Raw genomic sequence first — 22,915 nt, 5'->3', positions numbered from 1 at the left:
CTCCTTTAACTTGAAAAACATGGTTCCACGCAAACGGCCAAATTAACCTAATAACTAAACAAGCTTCCACGGATATAATTGTAATTTTAAAGCCCCATAAAAATTAACTTACTTCAGATAACTCATAAAAGATGAAGAGATTCTTGAAAAAGATATCCATTGTTTCAGGGATAAGGTTTCTAAAAGTGTTAATTACCTCCACTAATTTATACCACATCCATAGTCCATTGACCATAAAGCAATTAATATTCACTTTATTATTAATATAAAATAAATCCGAATTTGGCACCCCGATTCTCCTTTAGTTGAAACTAACGCATGCATGTTAATATAATTTGACCAAAAGTTGTATTGATAAATATTCAAAGTTATTGCAAATCAAGCAAGCACCATCGTATCTCGTCTTACGTACTTACTTACTACAGTTGAAAAGGGAAGTTATTATTGAAATAAATGGCAGACTTCTCAATTACCCGTCAAATATGACTGCACGAGGGCTAACGTACTTCTCGAAAATAACTTCTTGTTTTTTCTTCCTATTATTCCTGCTACCAACTATAATTTGACTAAGTATGCATACAGTTATTCTTATTGCTATTAGATATATAGATTATATATATATTTAAAATTTAATTGAAATGCTGATAGTAAACTGTCAATATGAACTATCCGGTCCATTTAGGGCGGCTCTCACAGGCTTGGGCTTTTTAGGGCTGGGCCAAAAAGCCCTATTGTAATATAGGCTTCAAAATTACTACCCGAGCCCGGTCCTAGATGGGTTTCGGGCTACCCGACCCTAAATAGGTTTTTTTAATTAAAAAATTAAAATAAAAAATTCATAATATTGACTATAAATAAAATAAAAAATTATATTATTTTAAATATAATACATTTTTAAGTACTGTATTATCTTTTATAAATATTGTAATGTGTTTTTATATACAATACATGTCTAAATTGTATAAAATAATAATCAAGATATTTAACATAAGAGAAACTAATAGAATACAAAGGAATAGTGTTGATTATATTAATGTATAATATTTAAAAGAGAAAGATTGAATAGAATACAGACATAATTTAGTGAAGTGAGAAAACTCAATGTATTATTTTGAAGTAACATAATATAAGAATTAATATAATTTTTTAAAATTTATAGCAATGCGGGCCTAATGGGCTACCCATGGCCCATACGGGCTAGCCCTAATGGGTAGCGGGCTTTTTAGGGCTGGGCTAAAAAAGTCCTTAAAAATATGGGCTCTAATTTGAAGGCGCAAGCCCTATAATTTTTCGGGCCGGACGGGCCGACCCATAAGAGCTAGCCCATTTTGACAACTCTAGCTGATAGTGTAAAATCAAAAGATTACCGACAATTAATAATAACATCTTTTGACATTACAAAATATCACTGCTTTTAAAAAACTATCATACTCCACTTAAAAAAGAGGATACTTCACTTGAAGGTAAATCACTTCAAGAATTTTCACATATTGAAAATCAAGTTAAAATTTTACAGTGCAATTTTCATGTTGCTAGAAAATTCTTCAACCACCGACATGATCTCACAACACACTTTGCATCAATGCCCATGTGTTAATCCACTAGCAATAACTCGTTCTTTTCCATGACAGCCGAAATGTCATGATGACACACTTCTCAATTTTCAAAGAATATCATCCTCTCTCACAGCCAGAGAGACATTGCTAGCATTTGACTCAAAGCCCTTCTCTAACACTGTCTCATCATAACACTTATACTTAATATGTCCAATCTTTCCACATTTCCAATATCGCAATCCCGTTTCACTGTTTTTCTTCACATATGACATTCCTCTAGCAACCATCACTGAGTTTGATCAAGTAGTGTCCTCATCATTCAATCTTCTTTCTTCAGAAATTATTTTACTAGCAACTTCTTCAAACACAAAGTTTCCTTCCTGATCGTACCTGATCAGGAGAATCGTCAAGGCGTAATGTCTGGCTTGAAGAGCAAGATGGGGGGGGGGTACCTGCAAGGTTCTCCGATGCTTAAGTCAGTAGCTATCAGAGAATGAGGTTTAGAGTTAAGAATGGAATACCTGACCCTCTAGTGAAAGAGGGTATTTATAGCCCCCAGCGCTGGGCCAAGGTTCCCTAATTGGGCCAAATCCAATTGGAGGCCCACGTGCTAGGGAACTGCCAGAACGTCCCATGCTAGGGCTGAGTCAGCAGGAGACTCACGTTCTGGATACACATAGCGTAGGGTTCAGAGATGGTTGACCGAATCCTTCGCTGGGACGTGACGCGTGATCTTCGTGCGTGGATAACTCCTTGACGATTATCTAGCACGTGGGCCCAAAAGTTTGGGCCTGCTCGGCCAGGGTCCTCGCGACGGGCAGCCCCTATCTGTTCAGTAATTGGGCCCAAGGGAAGTGGGCCTGCTCGGCTGGTAATCAAGGGTTGGGCCTGCTCGGCCCAGACCAGAACAGGAGCCCCCCAAGTCATTAGCCTAATAGGGGTGATGACTTTAACGAGGAGGTTTAGCCGGGCACGGTTCCAAATCATGGGCTCCTCGAGGGCTTAGGTTGGTCGCCAGTTGTCTTGGTTTTTAACCTTATTGGTTGTCATTCATTAGCGTGATTGACAGGTGTCAGCTGTACAGGCTGTAATCATTACTGCGCCGTTTCTAGGGATGAAAGTAGACGGCGTCTTTTGGAGTTCTCAAGATCCTTGGGACGCGTGGCAGCTTTTCGTGGAGGGAGCCGTCTTTGGGGTGTAGGCAATGATGGCGTCTCCTAGGCTGCCTAGGCCATCATGACACCCTTTGGCCTTCTTTCCCTATATAAGGAGTGAGGAGGTCACTCATTTAGTACTTAACATTTCCCAAGCCTTCAAGATCCGCTCACTGCTCTTCTCCTCGTTTCGTTCATATCTTCTTCGCTTCCTCCAAGTAAGTTCTTCGTCTCCTTCATGTTTTTATTTAAGTTTTATGCATTAGTTTTGAGTGAGGCGAGCATGGTTGATGGGCGTGACGAGGAAGGTTTATTAATTAGCCGAGTAAGCCTAGAAGACACCGTTTTTCTCGTGCGTTTGCCGAGTGAGTTTTGAGTGAACGGAGCTAGAACGTTTGAATGAGACGTCCAGCTTTTAGGATGACTAGAGAGTGGTATGAAGGCCACGAGCAGTGGAGGTTGCACGTCTCGGTGAGGGCATGAATTTGCCGACCTCCGCTGCGTGCGGCGTATATATTCGGAGAACACTTTAGCTCGTCGGCCATTTGATGATTGGGGGAGTTTTCCTCGTCCCTTTTCCTCGCCCTTTCACTTGACTTGCGGTGGAAGGGTGGATTTGACCAGTCGAATTCACGGTTTCCTCTGCTTTTCAGGTAAATGGCCGACGAGAACAAGGATGATGTCGTCTTCGACATTTCAGATGGGGAGGAAGCTGTTGGCGCGCAAGATGACGTTCCCGTCGTAGAGACCTCCCCTAGGGCACTTGAAGAATGGGTGGCTGTTGAGCCGAGGATGATTGCATCGCGCTTCACGAGTCATCCCAAAGAAGCCTTTAACGTCATCGAGGACCTTGACGAAGACGAGGAGCCTTCTTGGGGGGCCTTTGTGCCCAAATCTCACCAGAGGATCTGCTCGCGATTTCCCGGCCCCCGTTTCGCAATGTATGAGTTCGTCTTTAAGGAGGCTGGTCTCCGTCTCCCCTTCACTCATTTGCAACGGAGTGTCTTCAGTTGGTTGCGGCTCTGCCCGTCTCAGCTTCATCCCAACGCTTTGGCGTTCTTAAGGGCCTTTGAGATCGTGTGCGGGTATTTGGAGGTCGAAGCGACTCTGCCCCTTTTCTTTAGAATTTTTCATTTGCAGAGGTTGCGTGATCGGGACGGCAAGTGGAGTTGGGTGTCGTTTAAGCAGCCGAAGAAGCTGTTCGCTATTTACCAGGACTCTGTCAAGCACTTTAAGAACCAGTATTTTATAATTAAGCCGCTCACTCCTGATGCCGAGAGTCATTTGTTCGAGGAGCGCGAGTATATTGAGGATGGGGTGAGAAGAGTGGGCCCAGCTGCTCGGTTCCCGTTAGAGTGGCAACCTGACCATTTCGAGCGTGGGACTGACTATTACATCTTCCGGGACAAGGATCTCAACGAGCGCGATACAGGGGGGTATCAGCGGCTCGCTTCTTTTGTGGACGGGTTTAGACCGGCAATATGTACATATCCCAACGGGGATCCCCTATTCGAGGAGGATGGAGGCCCTATGCTGGAGCCTCGGCACATCAACACCAAAGCTGTCCTCGAGTGCGGAAGTTACGGGGACGCTATGATTTTGTTAGGTGAGATAACTATTATTTGCTCAAACAACACCTCTTTGGTTCTAACTCTTTATTTTGCAGGAAAAATGGCCGACTTGCACGACAAAGTTACGAAGATGCGGGCCAAGAACAAGGGGGCCGCCAAAGTGTCTGGGAAGCGATCGCGGGTCAAGGAGGTCAAGGCGGCTGCCGCGAGTGTCCCTGACAGTGGCTCTCCTTCGTCAGTCGGGACGAGCTCGCGTGGTTCTCCGGCCGGAAAGAAACAAAAGAATGACGGGACCGGGGAGCTTCGCCCTCTTATCATCGACAACCCCTCCGAGGAGGACATTGTGCTGCCTTCTTGTACTCTATATAGGGGGATCTTTTCAAAGAAAAATGTTCTCCTCGAGCGGGAGGAGGTGAGGCACATCGTCAAGCGGGACAGGGTGGCTCGAGACAAGGATTTGTCCGAGGACCTCGAAGGGATGATGAGGGTGGCCGCCTTGGCCTTGGCTCTTAACGCTCAGAATGTCTGTCCTCAGAAGGACTACGATGCTCTTCAGATCAAGTACGATGGGCTGGAGCACGAGTTCGAATAGTACAAGGACAAGTATGAGGTCCAGAGCGGGATAGTGGAGGATCTCGTCAAAGAGCGTAACAAGGTTGCGGACTTGGAGGCCGAGGGAAAAAGGCTCCGCGAGAGAATTGCTGAGTTGGAAAGGGCTCATCTCCCTGCTGCCGAGGAAGATGAGGACGAGAAAGCCTTGGTGACGCGTTCTCAGCTTCTGGGCAAGGTGAGGGAGCTGGAGGTCGACTGTGTTGCTACTTTGGGGGTCGGTTTTAAAGCTGCGGTGGATCAGCTGAAAGTCCTCAACCCGCGTTTGGTGACGAAGGGCATTGGTCCATACCATAAGGTCGTGGACGGGCGAATTGAACCGAACCCGGAGTTCGAGGACTGGGAAGATGAGGAGGAACCCCAGGGCGAGGACGATGGTGCCGAGGACGAAGATGGCGATGTTTGACCAGTCTTTTATTATTATGGCCTGCGTGCCGATGTTTTGTGGCCTGCGTGCCAGCATTTTGTGGCCTGCGTGCCAGCGTTTTGTGGCCTGCGTGCCAAGGTAGCTAGTTGGGTGATGCCCGGATAATTTTTGTAATATTTGGATATCTCCGGCCAATTTGGTCGGTTTTTAATAGTTTTATGCTCCAATGTTTATTTGTGCTTATCTGATGTATGTTTTGTGTTTATGCTTGAATTATGTTTGTGCTCGACCGAGGTTTATGGCCCGGGCGTGTGGGGAACGGTCCGGGTGCGCAGAGCAGGTGTGCGCTATAAGCGAGCGCGAGGCCGCGGTCGGGGCCAGGTGCTCGCGGCGTGAACGATCCCATCGCGAGCTGGGGTTCTGCCGTGCAGGTACTTCCGCGGAGGGTCTGTGTGTAAGGCCCGTCGTGTAGTCGGCTTTGCCTCCTAGTAGGGTTATCCAACTGAAGCTGTCGTGGAGCATACGCGCTTGTACCATGGCGCGAGTCCTCGCCCGTATTTTCCTCGTGTTCGTCACGAGCGGCCGGGTAGTGTTAGGTTGTTTCTAACTGTAGTAGCGTCTGAGTTTTTCAGCATTCCAAGGTCGAGCTAGTTTTTCGCCGAGAAGGTTCTCGAGGTAATACGCACCGTTTTCGGTTTTATCGTACACTCGGTACGGACCTTCCCAGTTTGGGGCTAGTTTGCCTTCGCGTGAATCTTTCATGTTCCTACGGAGCACTAAGTCTCCGACTTCGAAGGAGCGCTTGACGACTTTGGTGTCATGTCTTAACGCTATTTGTTGTTTCAATTTCGCTTCTCGCAGGGAGGATCCTGTTCGGATCTCCTCGACCATGTCGAGCTCTTCTCTCATGGCTTCGTCGTTGAGCTCTTCCTCTAGAGGTGACTCAGTCCGACGAGACGGTTCTCGGATCTCCACGGGGATCACGGCTTCTGTGCCATAGGTTAGCCTGAATGGTGTTTCGCCCGTGGTTGAATGCGGGGTCGTCCTGTATGCCCAGAGGACGCTGTGTAGCTCTTCGACCCAAGCTTTTTTCGCCTCGCCCAGCCTTCTCTTCAATCCACGGAGGATGACCCGGTTGGCGGCTTTGGCCTGTCCGTTGGTTTGGGGGTGCTCGACTGAAGTGAAGTGCTGCTTTGTCCCGAGTTTGGCCACGAATTCCTGGAATTTTCTGTCCGTGAACTGGGTGCCGTTGTCGGTTATTATCGCCTGTGGTACCCCGAATCGAGCGAGTATGTTCCTCTTGTAGAATCGGAGTACGTTTTGGGATGTGATTTTAGCGAGCGCTTCAGCTTCTATCCATTTTGTGAAGTAATCTACAGCGACCACCAGGTATTTGTTTTGGTAGGGTGAGTCGGCGATAGAGGTCATTTCGGCTACGAAGTCCGCCAGCGCCTGAGCTTTTAACGCCTTCCTGCTCTCATACTGTACGTCGAATTCCGAAAGCTCGAGGGACCATCTTAACATTCTGCCGGCCATGTCTGGTCGGCTGAGGAGTTGTTTGATGGGTTGATCCGTCCGAACGAAGATTGTGTGAGCGAGGAAGTAGTATCGTAGCCTCCTGGCCGCTATTACTAGGGCCATGGCGACTTTCTCGATCTGTTGGTATCGTACCTCGGGTCCCTGTAGGGCCTTGCTGGTAAAATACACAGGTTTTTGCCCGTCTACGGTTTCTCGGATCAAAGCCGCGCTGACTGCCTCGTTTGAGACGGCCAGGTAAAGGTACAGAGGCTCGTTGTCGTCGGGTCGAGAAAGGACGGGCGGCGAGGAAAGTACTTGTTTGAGGTGTGCTAGTGCTTGCTCGCACTCCTCGGACCACTCAAAGGCTGCTTCTTTGCGTAGCAGTTTAAAGAAAGGGAGGGCGTGCTGGGCGGATTTCGCGACGAAACGTGATAGCGCAGTGAGCATCCCGTTTAATACTTGGATGGATTTTTTATTGTTGGGAGTAGGGAGCTCGGAGAACGCTCGGCATTTATCCGGGTTGGCTTCTATTCCCCGTTCGGTCAGATAGAAACCGAGGAATTTTCCTGCTCGGACGCCGAATGTGCATTTCTCCGGGTTGAAGCGCATCTTGCAGGATCTGGCCCGCTCGAATACGCGCTCGAGATGGGAGGTGTGGTCGGTGTCCCCCCGAGACTTGACGATCATATCGTCCATGTATACCTCGAGGGTGTCGCCGATCTCCCCTTGGAACACTTTGTTCATCATCCGTTGATACGTGGAGCCCGCGTTTTTGAGACCGAAGGGCATTACGTTGTAGTAGTAATTGCCCGACTCGGTCATGAACGCCGTGTACTGCTTGTCGCTCCTCGCCATCGGGATCTGGTTGTAACCTGAATAAGCATCCATAAAAGATAATAATTTATAGCCGGCCGAGTTGTCGACCAGTCTATCAATGTTTGGTAACGGATAGGCGTCTTTTGGACATGCCCGGTTAACATCAGTATAATCAACACACATTCTCCATTTTCCATTAGATTTCTTAACAAGTACAACGTTTGAGAGCCAAGTTGAATACTTGGCCTCGGAAATAAAATTTGCCTCTAAGAGGTCTTTTACAGCTTTCTCGGCAGCCTCCGCTTTCTCGGGAGACTGCCGACGCCTACGTTGAACTACGGCCTTTGCGGCTGGATTGATGGAGAGGTGGTGGCAGGCGACCTCAGGGTCGAGTCCGGACATTTCCGCGGCGCTCCAGGCGAACAGATCAGCATTGGCTCGAAGACAGGCTATGAGCTGCTTCCTCGGAAGGTCTGGGATCCCCTTACCGATTTTCACTGCTTTGTCAGGGTTTTCGCCCAAGGGGACCAGCTCGAAATCTCCGTCCGGAACTGGTCGGAAGGGGTGAGGTGATTTAGATCTCGACTCTTCCCCAGTCTTTTGTTCTTCTTCTGCAAACCGGGCGTCCAGGTCGACTGAGCTGACGTTGGTTGTCTGATGCTGGTCTTCTCGAAGATGCTTGTCTTCGGCCCTTGGCTTTTTGTTGGAGCTGGTCGGCGGAGCGATCAGTTCTAATCCTTTGACGGAAGCGTCGAAGATTCTTCTGGCTGCTTCGATATCGGCGTTGATGGTGGCCACTCGTCCGGTCCTCGTGTAGAACTTCATCTTCAGGTGGACTGTGGAGGGTACGGCGGTCAGTTCGGCCAGAGTGGGGCGTCCGATGATGCAGTTGTACAGGGTTTTGCAGTCGATCACCAAGAACCTAGTTTTGACTTGCCTGGAAGCCTCCCCTTCTCCGAAAGTGACAATCAGCTCGACGTAGCCCCATGGTTTAGTGGTAGCTCCGTTGAAGCCTTGAAGGTCTGAACCCACGTAGGGAGTGAGGTGTGAGTCGTCCAGCTGGAGTGTCTGGAAGAGATGGGAGTACATGATGTCGACCGAGCTGCCTTCATCGACTAGGACCCGTCGAACATCGAAGTTCGCCATTCTTGCTCGGACGAGCAGAGGAATCGTGGCGTTTGGAGCTCCGCCGGGTAGTTCTTCCAGGTAGAAGGTGATTGGTTCAGATTTCCCTCGGAACTTTCTCAGTGTGGGGCCGAGGTCTGCGTTGGCACTGAGCAGCTCATCGAACTTTCTCTTCACTGAACTGATGGTGAGAGAGCCCGGATCTCCGCCGTTGGAGACGACCATGGCGAATGGGAATCCTTCCCATTTGCTGAGTGCAGCAGGTGCCCCGACCGATGGTATGAAATCTTCAGGTCGGGTCACTGACAGGGCTACCTGTAGGGGCCTGTTGTCTGGCGAATTCCCTTCGTCAGAGTTTCTGTGGTCGTCCCTTCGGGAAGGTTCCCCTTTCTGTGTGTATTTTGAAAGGCGACCTTCCTTGATCAGTGTTTCAATAGCGTCCTTGAGGTGAATGCAATCCTCGGTCATATGTGTTAGAACAAGATTTGTTCTGATCAATTATCTTAGTTTTGATGATAACAATAATATGAATTTTGCTTAAGATAATATGGTACTCTAATCCAATGCAATTTCCTTTTCAGGAAATATATAAAGAGTATGCATAATTCAGCGCTCAGAAGCTTTGTCTCAAGGGTTCAGCATGCAACATCAGAACATGGTCTGGCAAGACATCAGAAGATGGTCGAAGCAGAATCAGAACATGGGTCTATGGAAGCATCAGAAGAACATGAGATCAGAAGCACTGAAGTTCTGATGGTATCACGCACAGAAGCACTTCAAGGTCAGAAGATCAGAAGATGCTTTGCACCAAGCTGTTTGACTCTGATGATATTCAAACGTTGTATTCACAAACATCAGATCAGAAGGAAGTACATGTGGCAGGCTACGCTGACTGACAAAAGGAACGTTAGAAGCTATTAAAGGCAACGTCAGTAGACACAGCGTGAACAAGGCTCGAGGTAGTTGACAAAAGCGTATAACATTAAATGCGATGCTGTACGGAACACGCAAAGCATTAAATGCACTCAACGGTCATCTTCTCCAACGCCTATAAATATGAAGTTCTGATGAGAAGCAAGGTTAACGATTCTGAACAAAACAACTCATATTAACTTGCTGAAACTCTGTTCTATTCAAAGCTCAGAATCTTCATCTTCATCAAAGCTCACTACATTGCTGTTGTAATATATTAGTGAGATTAAGCTTAAACGTTAAGAGAAATATCACAGTTTGTGATTATAGCTTTTAAGAAGCAATTGTAATACTCTTAGAATTGATTACATTAAGTTGTAAGGAACTAGAGTGATCGTGTGGATCAGAATACTCTAGGAAGTCTTAGAGGTTATCTAAGCAGGTTGTAACTAGAGTGATCGTGTGGATCAGAATACTCTAGAAAGTCTTAGAGGGTATCTAAGCAGTTGTTCCTGGAGTGATCAGTGTGTGATCAGAAGACTCTGGAAGACTTAGTTGCTGACTAAGTGGAGAACCATTGTAATCCGTGCGATTAGTGGATTAAATCCTCAGTTGAGGTAAATCATCTCTGCGGGGGTGGACTGGAGTAGTTTAGTTAACAACGAACCAGGATAAAAATAACTGTGCAATTTATTTTTATCGGTCAAGTTTTTAAAGCTACACTTATTCAAACCCCCCCTTTCTAAGTGTTTTTCTATCCTTCAATTGGTATCAGAGCCTGGTTCTAAGGTGCAAGCACTTAACCGTGTTTAGAAAAGATTCAGGAAGAGAAAAACGCTTCAGTAAAAGATGGCTGATGAAACTGCAAAGTCTACATCTACATCTGGCTCTGCTGAGCAACACAACGGTAACAATGGTTATACTAGACCGCCGGTATTTGATGGTGAAAACTTTTAATACTGGAAAGATAAACTGGAAAGTTACTTTCTTGGTCTAGATGGTGATCTATGGGATCTTCTGATGGATGGTTACAAACATCCGGTAAATGCCAGTGGCGTAAAGCTGACAAGGCAAGAAATGAGCGATGATCAGAAGAAGCTTTTCAGGAATCATCATAAATGCAGAACTGTTTTGCTGAATGCTATCTCTCATGCTGAGTATGAGAAGATATCTAACAGGGAAACGGCCTATGACATATATGAGTCCTTGAAAATGACTCATGAAGGAAATGCTCAAGTCAAGGAGACTAAAGCTCTCGCTTTAATCCAGAAGTATGAAGCCTTCAAGATGGAGGATAATGAAGACATTGAAAAGATGTTTTCAAGATTTCAAACTCTTACTGCTGGATTGAGAGTTCTTGACAAGGGATACACCAAGGCTGATCACGTAAAGAAGATCATCAGAAGCTTACCCAGAAGATGGGGTCCTATGGTGACTGCATTTAAGATTGCGAAGAATCTAAATGAAGTCTCTTTGGAAGAGCTGATCAGTGCCCTGAGGAGTCATGAAATTGAACTGGATGCAAACGAGCCTCAAAAGAAAGGTAAGTCTATTGCATTAAAATCCAATATCAAGAAATGCACTAACGCTTTTCAGGCTAGAGAAGAAGATCATGAAGAATCAGAATCTGAAGAAGAAGATGAACTGTCCTTGATCTCCAGAAGGCTAAATCAACTCTGGAAGAACAAGCAAAGGAAGTTCAGAGGCGTCAGAAGTTCAAAGAAATTTGAACGTGGAGAATCTTCTGATGACAGAAGATTTGACAAGAAGAAGGTCATGTGCTATGAATGCAATGAGCCTGGACACTTCAAGAATGAATGTCCAAAACTTCAGAAGGAAAATCCCAAGAAGAAGTTTCATAAGAAGAAAGGTCTTATGGCAACCTGGGATGAGTCAGAAGATGATTCAGACTCTGAAGATGAGCAGGCTAACTGTGCGCTGATGGCGACAGAAGATGACGGATCAGAATCTACATCAGAATCAGATTCTGAAGAGGTATTTTCTGAACTTACTAGAGATGAGTTAGTTTCCAGTCTAACAGAACTTCTGGAATTCAAGTCTCAGATTAGTCTCAAATACAAAAAGCTGAAAAAGCTATTTGAATTTGAAACGAAGAAGCTTGAGTTGGAAAATTCTGAATTAAAAGAAAAAGTTTTAAAATTATCCAATAATGTTGGATCTCCTTCCAATTCAGAAAAATCCACTCCTAGTCTAAACCATATTCTGAAAGAATATGATTTAAGTTTCAGGAAGTTCTTATCTAGAAGTATTGGCAGAAGTCAGCTAGCTTCTATGATATATGCTGTGTCTGGAAACAGTAGAGTTGGCATTGGTTTTGAGGGTGAAACCCCATACAAACTTGAACCTGTTGATAAGATGAAAATCACATACAAGCCATTGTATGATCAGTTCAAGTATGGCCACTCACATGATATTAGGCACACTTCACATGCTCAAAGTTTTCACATTACACACACTAAGAAGCATGTGCCACAACCTAGGAAATATCATGAAACTCACATTAAGAATTATCATGCTGTTCCTCCTATTGCTTACAATGTTAAACCCAAGTTCAATCAGAACTTGAGGAGAACTAACAAGAAAGGACCCAAGAAGATGTGGGTACCAAAGAGAAAGACTATTTCTTTTGCAGATTCTCTTGGCGACAAAGAAGATAAAAGTCAACATGTCATGTCACCTGGACTCAAGTTGGTCTCAACACTTGAAGGGAAGAAGGACTGTCTTCCAAGTTCTGGTACTTAAATCTGTTGAAGAAACTATGTTCGTAGGAGATCAGAAAAGAAAGTTTATTAGTCTTGGAACCATCTGTTTTGTTTGTTTCTAAAGCAATGGTGTTTCGTTCTTGATTATTCTGAATGCTCTAAATGCTACAGAGTATACAATACTGAAACATTGATTGTAGAAGAATCAATCAATATCTGGTTTGATGATAAACCTGTTTCTGATGAAACAAAGCAGCTTAAGAATTTCTGCAGATACAGTTTTGTCTTATCAGAAGCTGCAGAACAAAGAAGTGAATCTCCAGAAGCTGTGTATATCAGAAGTAATGGATCAGAAGATCATTCAGATTTACATCAGCACACTTCAGAAGGAGTGTTTCCAGAAGAGAAACTTGATCAATTCAGAAGCAGTGATCGGAATCAGAAGGCGTAAAGCCTATTGAATATTTCACACCTGTCATCCATTATCTGATGATGCACACGTGTCTGTATGATGTGTACAAAGCGTGCAGTTGAAAAGACGCCGACCTAGGTAACTGCTTTAAATCATTTCTTTTACCACGATCTCTCTCCTCACGTCACTCGTCATTTAATGAAAATGATTTCTTTTGATTCTGAAACTATTCATTTTGTTTATTTATTCTTTTTCATTCTCTATTTTATATTCGTCTCCTTATATTCTTTTAAAATCATATCATATATCTTTTTCGCTCCCTTGTCTCTCTTTCTTCTTGCATTCTCTCGTTTGAAAAGTTCTTAGCCGTTTTCTAAAACCCTAATCGAAAACCCAGTTTTCTTTTCTTGTTCGTCTTTTGTTCATTCTGCATCCATGGCTGCCTTCTCATCCCAAAATGTTGATACATCTGTTCCTCACCATCTCCAAGAAGAAATTTTGCAACTTACTCCTGTTGTTGCATGCTCTATTCCCAAGGACAAATTAGAAGTTCTATGTGAACTTATTGTTGATTTTGACAACCTTGAAGAACATGAATTTCATCTTAAAGAAGACATCATCTTTCAAGGATGGACCTCGTTGTTTGCTGAGTTCGTTGGCCCAGTTTATCCGGATCTTGTCAAGGAGTTCTGGGCACATGCTGTGGTTGCTCCAAAATCAATACTTTCTTTCGTCCATGGAAAGTTTGTTGTTATTACTGAAAACATCCTAAGAGTGATGTTTGATCTGAAAAACCCTGAAGGGGCTTTTGAGATTGATCAAAGGGCAGATTGGGGAGATATTCTATCCACTCTCTATCCAAATGTCAAGGAAACAAAAAGAGTCAAGGATTTGAGAGATGTCTACAAAATCTGGACAAAGATCCTTCTTGGGTGTTTCTACCATAGGAAAGGAACACATGCCTCGGATTTCATCAATAATGAGCAAAAGTATATTCTTTATTGCATTGCCACTAAGAAGAAGGTTGATGCGATCTACATCATCTTCAACCATTTGTGGAAAGCAGTAAAGGATTCCAGAAACGCTTTCAGAGAAAAAGGTGGAACAATCATTCCTTTTGGAAGGATTATTTCAAATCTTTTGGTGCATTCAAAGATTGTTGAAAGCCTGGAATCTGAAGGTATTGTGAAAAACCTTGCTGTCACATCTGGGGCTTGTCTGAATGCATTCACTTTGAAGAAGATGAAAGTAATTAAGGCTATCAGTAAGACTCCCCAACCTCTTGCTGATACAAGAATCAGAAGAGCACCTGTTCTTGCTGAGTTTGAAACTTTCTTCAACTGTGAGGTACCTATAGTCAGAACTAGGTATCTGTTATCACAAGAAGAAAATAAATATCTCAAAAATCAAGAGAAGGGTGCTCCAATGAAAATAAATAAGAAGAAGGAAGAAAGGACTAAAAGAAAGCATGATTATCCTTCTGCTGTCTCTAAGAAACAAGATGTTTCTAAAGAGGTCATTGCAAAGGTTGCTAAGTCTGTCTCTGATGAGTTTGAGAAGAAAGGGAAAGAAGCTGTTGAGAAGAAGAAAACAAGAAAAAGGAAGATGATTCTTCAAGAGTCTGATGAAGAAAATGTCTCTCAAGAGGCTGAGAATCAATCAGAAGTTCTGACATATGTCAGAAGGAAAGAAATCTCTAGCGGCAAAGCAAAGATTATTGAAGAGCCGAAGAGTAAGAAGCAAAAGAAGACTGAGGATGTGGCCAAAGCTTTTCTGAGAGGTTCCAAAGGTATATGCATTTCTGAACCTGATTCTGCTCCTGCTGTTCGTTCAGAAGTTGCACCAATAGAGGTTGTCCCTATACCTGAACCTGAAAAAGCCACATCAGAATCACCTGTTTTTGTCCATGTTCTTACACCTCCTTCTTCTCCTATAACCATTCCTTCCTCTCCACCTACCATCAATCCTGTTCTGGATATACCACCCCTTCAAACTCTCTTTCCATCTCAACCTTCTCCCAATGCCACCTTTGAACATACTCCCTCCACCTCTCAAAACAACCTTTGTGATTCTCCTCTTCCAACCTCTGCATCACATGAGCAGCTGCTCCGTGATTGCAACTACACTCCCAAGCCTCGTCCTGAAGCTGAAGTGGTAGTGTTAGATTCTGATACTGAAGCAGAATCTTCTTATAGGTTGGATAGAGAACCTCATCCGTACTTCACTTCCAACCCTGCCTTTTCAAAAACCCAAATAAAATTCCGCCCTGTATACCCTATTGGTGTAGTTTTTGAAAAAATAAAGAGAAATCTCAGAAGTATCTTTGATACTCTCAGAATTGCTGAAAGTTCTGGATTGAATGATGTTGCTATGCGGAACTTCTGGAGGATCTTTCGCAGAAAATCAGATGCTCTGTTTTTAGAACTTCAGGAAGCCTGTGTAGCTGCTGCCCCACGGCCTCGTGGAATTCTGAGGAATTATGAAGACTTCTGGTTTGCTAGTCTCAAAGGAAGACATCTGTTGGAAGAGAAGCCCTTCTTGGATGAGATGGAACAATTAAGACTGGCTGCTGAAATGGAAGAAAATCCATGCAGGGATATTGTTATCTTTATTCCTGATTATCCTGTTCTGCTCGGAGACTTCAAGACTCTCTTTAACTATCTGAGGGAAAACCCTTCTGAGAAAAACCCAAGCTTGGTCATTCCAGAAGTTGTTGACCCACCAGAAGTTGAAGGTCCTTCTGCTCCCAGGAATCTAGCTGCCATTCTTCAGGCACTTGAGAATGGAGACACGGAAATTCCTGCTGCAGAATATGGAGATGCTTCTATGCAAGAAGCAGATGTTGAGGATCATGTTGCTGAATCAGATCCTGTTGAGGAAATCCCTGCAAATGATCTATCCATGGAAGCTACAGATCAAGTTGCTATTCCTGTGGTTGAAAGCGGTGAAGCTTCTTCTGATGAATCTTCTCGTCTTGCAAGGACTCTGGAAGAAATTCAGAAGAGACAGGATGAGCAAAGCTCACTCAATGCTGAGTTTAGAGCTTTCATGGTGAGGCAAGATGGACACAACAATGAGGTTCAAGAGATGCTGGCCAAGATCCTGTCAAGGCTAGGGCCATCTTAGATTGAGTCTATGTTGTTTCTTTCTTTTCGTTGCATCTGTTTTTTGTGCATCTGATCTTACTTATCTTCATGTACTTCTGTACCTGATGTTTGAACTTCAATGAAATCATCTTTTTCCTCCGTGTGTTTCTTTTTGTTTGTCTCTGAATCTTTTCTGTTTTTTGATGATATGACAAAAAGGGGGAGAAATATGTGATAAATGATTTGATTTAATCAGTTGTTTTTACTAACAAGAACTGCAAGTTCTATATGGTTTAAGTGTTTTGCAGGTATAAAGAAGTGAAGAAAATCTTCAAAGCAAACACAAGAAGCAAAACCATAAGAAGCGTTATTCTGTAAAAAGAATAAGCTCATGGAAACTGAAGCAAGCTGAGTGCTGTCAAGCTTCAGAATCAGAAGCACTGATAATAGAATTTGATCCATATTTGTCTATTTGTTCTGACAAAATTCTATTTGCTCTGATACATTATTTTAGCCTATATGGCTCTGATACATATCATGTGTTCTAATATACATTTTATGTTCTGACTCGTTCATGCTGACTTTTGTCGTTTAGTTTTTATTCTGTAACATTTCAGGATGTAGAGATGCTCTGATGATGCTCTGGTACATTCCACAATGTTCTGATACAAATCTAGCATGAAGTGATGTTGGTAGAAATTCAAAGCTCTGAAGCTATCCGAGGGAAGCAGAAATCAGAGGCTGTGAATGCTCTAAAGATCCAGAAAACTCAAGTTCTGAAGCTGTCCTAAATGGAAGCAGAAATCAGAAGCTGTGAATGTTCTGAAGATCAAAGAAATTCAAGTTCTGAAGCTGTCCTAGATGGAAGCAGGAATCAGAAGTTGTGAATGTTCTGAAGATCAAAGAAATTCAAGTTCTGAAGCTGTCCTAAATGGAAGCAGGAATCAGAAGCTATGAGTGTTCTAGGGATCTAAAGAAATTCAAGTTCTGAAGCTGTCCAATGGAAGCAGAAATCAGAAGCTATGAATTCTCTGAAGACAGAAGCTTATGTGATCGTCTCTACCGAAATAATCAGGGAAGTATTTTATTAAAGTTCTTCGAGTATTTATTTCAGGGGGAGATTATTTATCTCAGGGGGAGATTGTTAATCTCAGGGGGAGACATATTCACATGCTTATGCTATAGCTGTGTAATTTGTCTTTTGCCGTCTGCTCTTTCTGATCGCAAATTCATATCATTTATATATGTTTTTGTCATCATCAAAAAGGGGGAGATTGTTAGAACAAGATTTGTTCTGAACAATTATCTTAGTTTTGATGATAACAATAATATGAATTTTGCTTAAGATAATATGGTACTCTAATCCAATGCAATTTCCTTTTCAGGAAATATATAAAGAGTATGCATAATTCAGCGCTCAGAAGCTTTGTCTCAAGGGTTCAGCATGCAACATCAGAACATGGTCTGGCAAGACATCAGAAGATGGTCGAAGCAGAATCAAAACATGGGTCTATGGAAGCATCAGAAGAACATGAGATCAGAAGCACTGAAGTTCTGATGGTATCACGCACAGAAGCACTTCAAGGTCAGAAGATCAGAAGATGCTTTGCACCAAGCTGTTTGACTCTGATGATATTCAAACGTTGTATTCACAAACATCAGATCAGAAGGAAGTACATGTGGCAGGCTACGCTGACTGACAAAAGGAACGTTAGAAGCTATTAAAGGCAACGTCAGTAGACACAGCGTGAACAAGGCTCGAGGTAGTTGACAAAAGCGTATAACATTAAATGCGATGCTGTACGGAACACGCAAAGCATTAAATGCACTCAACGGTCATCTTCTCCAACGCCTATAAATATGAAGTTCTGATGAGAAGCAAGGTTAACGATTCTGAACAAAACAACTCATATTAACTTGCTGAAACTCTGTTCTATTCAAAGCTCAGAATCTTCATCTTCATCAAAGCTCACTACATTGCTGTTGTAATATATTAGTGAGATTAAGCTTAAACGTTAAGAGAAATATCACAGTTTGTGATTATAGCTTTTAAGAAGCAATTGTAATACTCTTAGAATTGATTACATTAAGTTGTAAGGAACTAGAGTGATCGTGTGGATCAGAATACTCTAGGAAGTCTTAGAGGTTATCTAAGCAGGTTGTAACTAGAGTGATCGTGTGGATCAGAATACTCTAGAAAGTCTTAGAGGGTATCTAAGCAGTTGTTCCTGGAGTGATCAGTGTGTGATCAGAAGACTCTGGAAGACTTAGTTGCTGACTAAGTGGAGAACCATTGTAATCCGTGCGATTAGTGGATTAAATCCTCAGTTGAGGTAAATCATCTCTGCGGGGGTGGACTGGAGTAGTTTAGTTAACAACGAACCAGGATAAAAATAACTGTGCAATTTATTTTTATCGGTCAAGTTTTTAAAGCTACACTTATTCAAACCCCCCCTTTCTAAGTGTTTTTCTATCCTTCAATATGTCCATGGCTCCTGTGGTATTTGCAGTACTTGGACTTGTCGGTTCCTGGCCTCGCGGGGTTTGACTTCGGGGGTCTGATGTTCGACTTTTTGAAGTCAGTGTTTTGGCATTCGGCTAGGATCCTTTCCCGTGAGGCGTTCAGCGGGGTATATTCGTTGAAACGACCAGAAGGTCCCCGACGTTCTTTGATGTCGAGAGACCTATCGTCTTTCCTCCTCTCGTGCCCGCGCCTCGAAGTTGAGGGCTCATGGTTGGAACTGCGAGCGGCATCGTTGTCCCGTGACGCTCTCGTGGTCGCAGCCTCTGCTTCCTCATATCTGATGAAGGCCTGAGCCTTGCGAAGGAGGGCGTTCATGGAGTGGACCTCCTCAATCTTGATGGCCTTTTTGAAGTCGCTTCCGGGGAGGAGCCCTCGTTCGAGTAGGTACCTTTTCATGTAGTCCGCGGTCTGCACTTGGACAGCTTCTTTGTTGAACCTGTCGAGGTAGTCTCTCAAAGATTCGTTGGTACCTTGGATTACTGCCTCAAGGTTTGCTTCTGATTTCGGTTGCCGACGAGACGCGGTGAAGTGGCTTAGGAAAAGATCCTTCAGTTCGGTTCAGGAGTGGATGGAGTTAGGGGGCAGATTCCTGTACCAATTCATCGCGCCTTTCCTTAGTGTGGTCGGAAAGATGCGGCATTTGATGGATCCACGTACCACGTGGTAGTCCATGACAGCTTCGATGCTCCTTATATGGTCATCGGGGTCGGTGGTCCCGTCATAGTGGTCCAAGGCTGGTGGTTTTTCCATCCCCCGGGGAAGACGAACACGCCGGATTTGCTCGGACAAGGGACTGCGGAAATCCTCTTCGTCGCTGGGTTCAGGGGAGTTTGAATGTCTGCCCCGCTGGGGCTTAGTGCGTGGTTTGCCCGAGATTTTGCGGTTGTCTTTTGGAGAATGCTCGCGGACTTTCTGCACGGCTTTGGAGGGGCCTTGGTGCTCCTGCTCGGGTGAGAGACCTTTGGCTTCAGTGGTTTCAGGTTTCTGATTCTTTCGCGTCTTTCGAGGTGGAGAGCGGGAATAAGACCGCTGGCGCCGGTTTCTCCTCGAGGGGGAGCGAGACCTAGATGGACTGCGCTTGCGACTTCTCCTCGGGGGAGACCGCGAAGAGGAATAGGAACGTGACCGATGGCGCCTCCGTTGGGGGGAGCGATATCGTCGCCTCCTTTCCAGATCGTGGATGCGGTCGCCCTGTTGGCGGATGAGGCGGTTGGTCTTCTGCAGCTCTTTGAGTAGGAGAATGGCAGTCGGATCAGCGCCCTCGGGAATGTTGATCTGTTCCTCCTCGTCCGGGCTACGGCTTCTTCGTCTGTCAGAGGTGTGGGTGAACGAGGAAGCGTGTTGCCCGTCTCGGGTATCAGTTTCATTCACCACTTGGAGCTGGTCTGGTTCAGTCTGGGGCCGGGTCTGCCCGTCTTCCCCGTTCTGAACCTGTCCTTCAGGACGGGTTTGTTCGACGTTCTGGACTTTTTGAAGGCCGTGCACATGTTGAATGTGCTGAGTCTGTTGCCTCTGTTCGGTAAAAGCACGTTCCTACCGACGGCGGTTTGTCAGTTCGCGGCTGGAATCTTCAATCAGTTATTCCAGGACAAAGAGATCAGGACTGGGTGTGTTGTTGTTGGCCATGACGATGGTGTGTCATACCCCAAAATTTGCTCTAATATATTTGCAAATGTCATTATATTTCGAATAAATGAAGTGGCACAATTGGTAAGGAGGTAAAGCTTGTAGGTAAGGTTGCGAGTTCGAATCCTAACATTGACACCTTTCTATCTTTTTTATTATCTTGTTTTAATTTCGTTTTATGCATTTCATAAAAAAATCACAAAAATATCAAAAATTGCATGTTTAACTTTTTAATATTTAATTTTGGTTTTTATTATAGATTTTTTTAAATAATGATTTTTAATTTATTTTATGCACATTTCATCAAAAAAAAAAAAGGAACAATCATATATTATTTGATTTAAATAAAATTTGATTTAAATAAAATCTAATGTGATCGGGCTTTAATTCATATTTTTATTTCCTTACTTGTTGACCTAAAAATTTGTATATAAATAGGTCTTTTATTTTCAAAAGAAGAGGAACTTTTGACAACCCTTGTCCATGTATATATCTTTGCCGTACAGTTTTTTTTTACAATTTTCTTGACCTGACTAACAATTCTCTCGTACCAACTCTTATAACCCTTACTTTCGTTGCCGTATGGTACCACAACCCTTAACATGTCATTACCAATATCAAAACCATACAGGTAAACAACCTTCCATCTGCAGCATCACAACAACATAACATATGAACATGCCATCGACATGAACTGTAACATTCCCTCACGCGTTACTTACATCAACAAACACCGACATCTCCACACATCAGCTTACAAGTGAATCATACCTGCAACAAACCTGCAGAATCATAATAAAACAACAACTCAACAATCGGCAACCTCAAGTTGAAGAACATCAACTATCGTTGTCATCCTCGTCGAGTCGACATCCCTGCATTCACCTTCAAGTGCATCCAACTGAAGCCGTATCGCCATCCTTCAACATTTGATCAATTCGCGACATTATTCACAACCTGCAAACAACAGCATCTTGAATCGCGACGGTTCAGAACACAGCAAATCAAAGCAATCGGAAGAAGCAACGCACCGTGCTGCCAACAACTCACCTACGATTCAACAAAGCTTCAGTCAACAACAGCCAACGGCCTTTAGCGTACACGATTCAAAGTTTTGACTTCACAACGAATCCATCTGCAAATATCATGAACTTTAATGCCACCGAAGCTCTGGTTCACACCAAAGTAACATCAACAACACATCGCTTGCGAAATTCAGAGGAAGAAAGGTGGAAGAAGAGTAGTAGAGGAAGGGAGGACGACAATCAAACCTACCTGAACCTCTTCGCCGTCGCCGTATCGGAGAACCATTGGACCTGCTCCCTTGTGAGTTTTTTTTATCTCAAATTCTCGTTACCATCATACTCCACTTGTTCTTCTGAATTGAAACCCCTTGCTAATTATATGAAACCGTGCTCCATGATTGTTTAATTTGAAATTGAAGCTTTAGGGTTTAAACAAGAAATATGAAATTAATTGTTGTTGTTTGTTGTCTTCTGTGATTTTCGTTGATAGCCTCATATATAGAATATCAAGTCGAGTCATATGGTAGGTTTATTCTCTCATTTGGTTGAATTTTGAGCTTGCATCGATATGGTTATGGCGGAGACGTTTTCTATGCACAGAGGAAGAGAGACCGATTGTTTCAATGAAGAAGAAGCTATGGGTCGGCGTTGTTATTACTTCCTACTATTTGGATAAGCTTTAATTCATTTATGTAAAAGTAAAAGTAAAATAATTAATGGATAAAAATTAAAGGAGAGATAGTACGACCAAGTTTTCTTCTTTTTCTAATTCTTTATTAAATTATTTTTTATTATAGAAAAAAAGACTAAAAAATAAATGGTGTTATTTTTATGCTTACATAGTTAAAATTTAGTTTATATTTCAGATTTCTTTATTATTTTTTATCAATACTTAGTTTAATTTTATCATTTTAATAATGCATCATTTGATGCGTACTAACACTTTCTTGTTTTTGTGAGATACCACCATCGTGAGTATTAGACCGCTTTGCAGAATTCATAGCTTGTGCATGCTTCAGGTTTTCTCCGACTACGCGCCTCGCACTCTACGAAGCTAAGTCTTAATTTCTTTTACTTAAATATTTGTTTGCCTGATTTTCTATTTAATTAGGGTTTAGTGCCCTCGTCAATAGAATTCCTCCTACACTTATGCTTTTGCCAATTCTCTGATGATCAGGTTCAATGCTTAAAGCTCGAGGCGAGTCTTTGTCCATCGACCATGCCAATCAAGAAGCTAAGTTTCTAAATTTTTTACTTATTTTTAAATGTTATTTTAATTGTTATTTTGCCGTGTAATATAAGTTAGAATGTATTTTCAAATGTTAATGAATTAGCCATACACTCACTACATTCTTTTTCTTTATGCCCAACTTTTCAGGTTTATCCCCAGGAGCCTCCGCCCATGCGCTCCACTGATCAAAAGCTAAGTTTTTAGTCTTTTCTTATTCAATTTGACCTTTATTTTATTTCATTATTTTTTGCCTTTTTGCCCAAAAATAAGGTTTGGTTCGAACAATCAATGCACTCACTGCTTTCTTTTTTCTTTGTCAATTCTCCGATGGTCAGGGTCAATGTTTCGTGCTTCAAGGCAGATCTCTGCCCCATCAACCTTCATCACTCAAAGCTAAAGGTTCGTCAAGTCGCCAAAGCTACGAATGTCGGTAATCCTAAAACCTTAAATATTTTCCTTGTTCATTATTACTTATGTCAAACCCTGATAAGGGATCCGCTGGTTTCATTGTCCCCTTCCCCGTATTCTTATGTATCCCCGTATTCTTATGTATCTATTCCTGGTTTGTATTGTTTGGCCTCAAAGGCACTTAACCTGTTATATTATTTATATTATTTTTCTGCGTGGTTAGTAATTTAGGGAGTGGCAAGATAATTAAAT

The 22,915-nt window shown here is 43.2% G+C and overlaps 1 protein-coding gene across 1 annotated transcript; it reads right to left on the bottom strand.

Annotated features, from left to right (window-relative positions):
• Positions 1 to 18,319: 18,319 nt before the first annotated feature.
• LOC131605887 (uncharacterized) lies at positions 18,320 to 19,860 on the bottom strand. Its single transcript, XM_058878185.1, has 3 exons — positions 19,805 to 19,860; positions 19,031 to 19,682; positions 18,320 to 18,919 (listed from the first exon to the last, which is right to left on the bottom strand). Exons 1-3 carry the CDS (start codon positions 19,858 to 19,860, stop codon positions 18,320 to 18,322), a joined length of 1,308 nt encoding a protein of 435 aa, XP_058734168.1.
• Between the last annotated feature and the right edge of the window lie 3,055 nt (positions 19,861 to 22,915).

Source organism: Vicia villosa, linkage group LG5 (genome assembly GCF_029867415.1).
Source record: "Vicia villosa cultivar HV-30 ecotype Madison, WI linkage group LG5, Vvil1.0, whole genome shotgun sequence".
NCBI classification, from domain to species: Eukaryota; Viridiplantae; Streptophyta; class Magnoliopsida; order Fabales; family Fabaceae; genus Vicia; species Vicia villosa.
This window is presented reverse-complemented; position numbering and strand designations above follow the sequence as displayed.

Bases quoted from the DNA above. Each gene is read 5' to 3' on its own strand.
- LOC131605887 (XM_058878185.1), bottom strand. From the start codon at position 19,860: ATGTGCACGGCCTTCAAAAAGTCCAGAACGTCGAACAAACCCGTCCTG. The intron at 19,683-19,804 runs GTTCAGAACGGG...CACCTCTGACAG, and splicing joins AAACCCGTCCTGAAGGACAG to ACGAAGAAGCCGTAGCCCGG. The intron at 18,920-19,030 runs GTACGTGGATCC...ACCGAACTGAAG, and splicing joins CTGTCATGGACTACCACGTG to GATCTTTTCCTAAGCCACTT.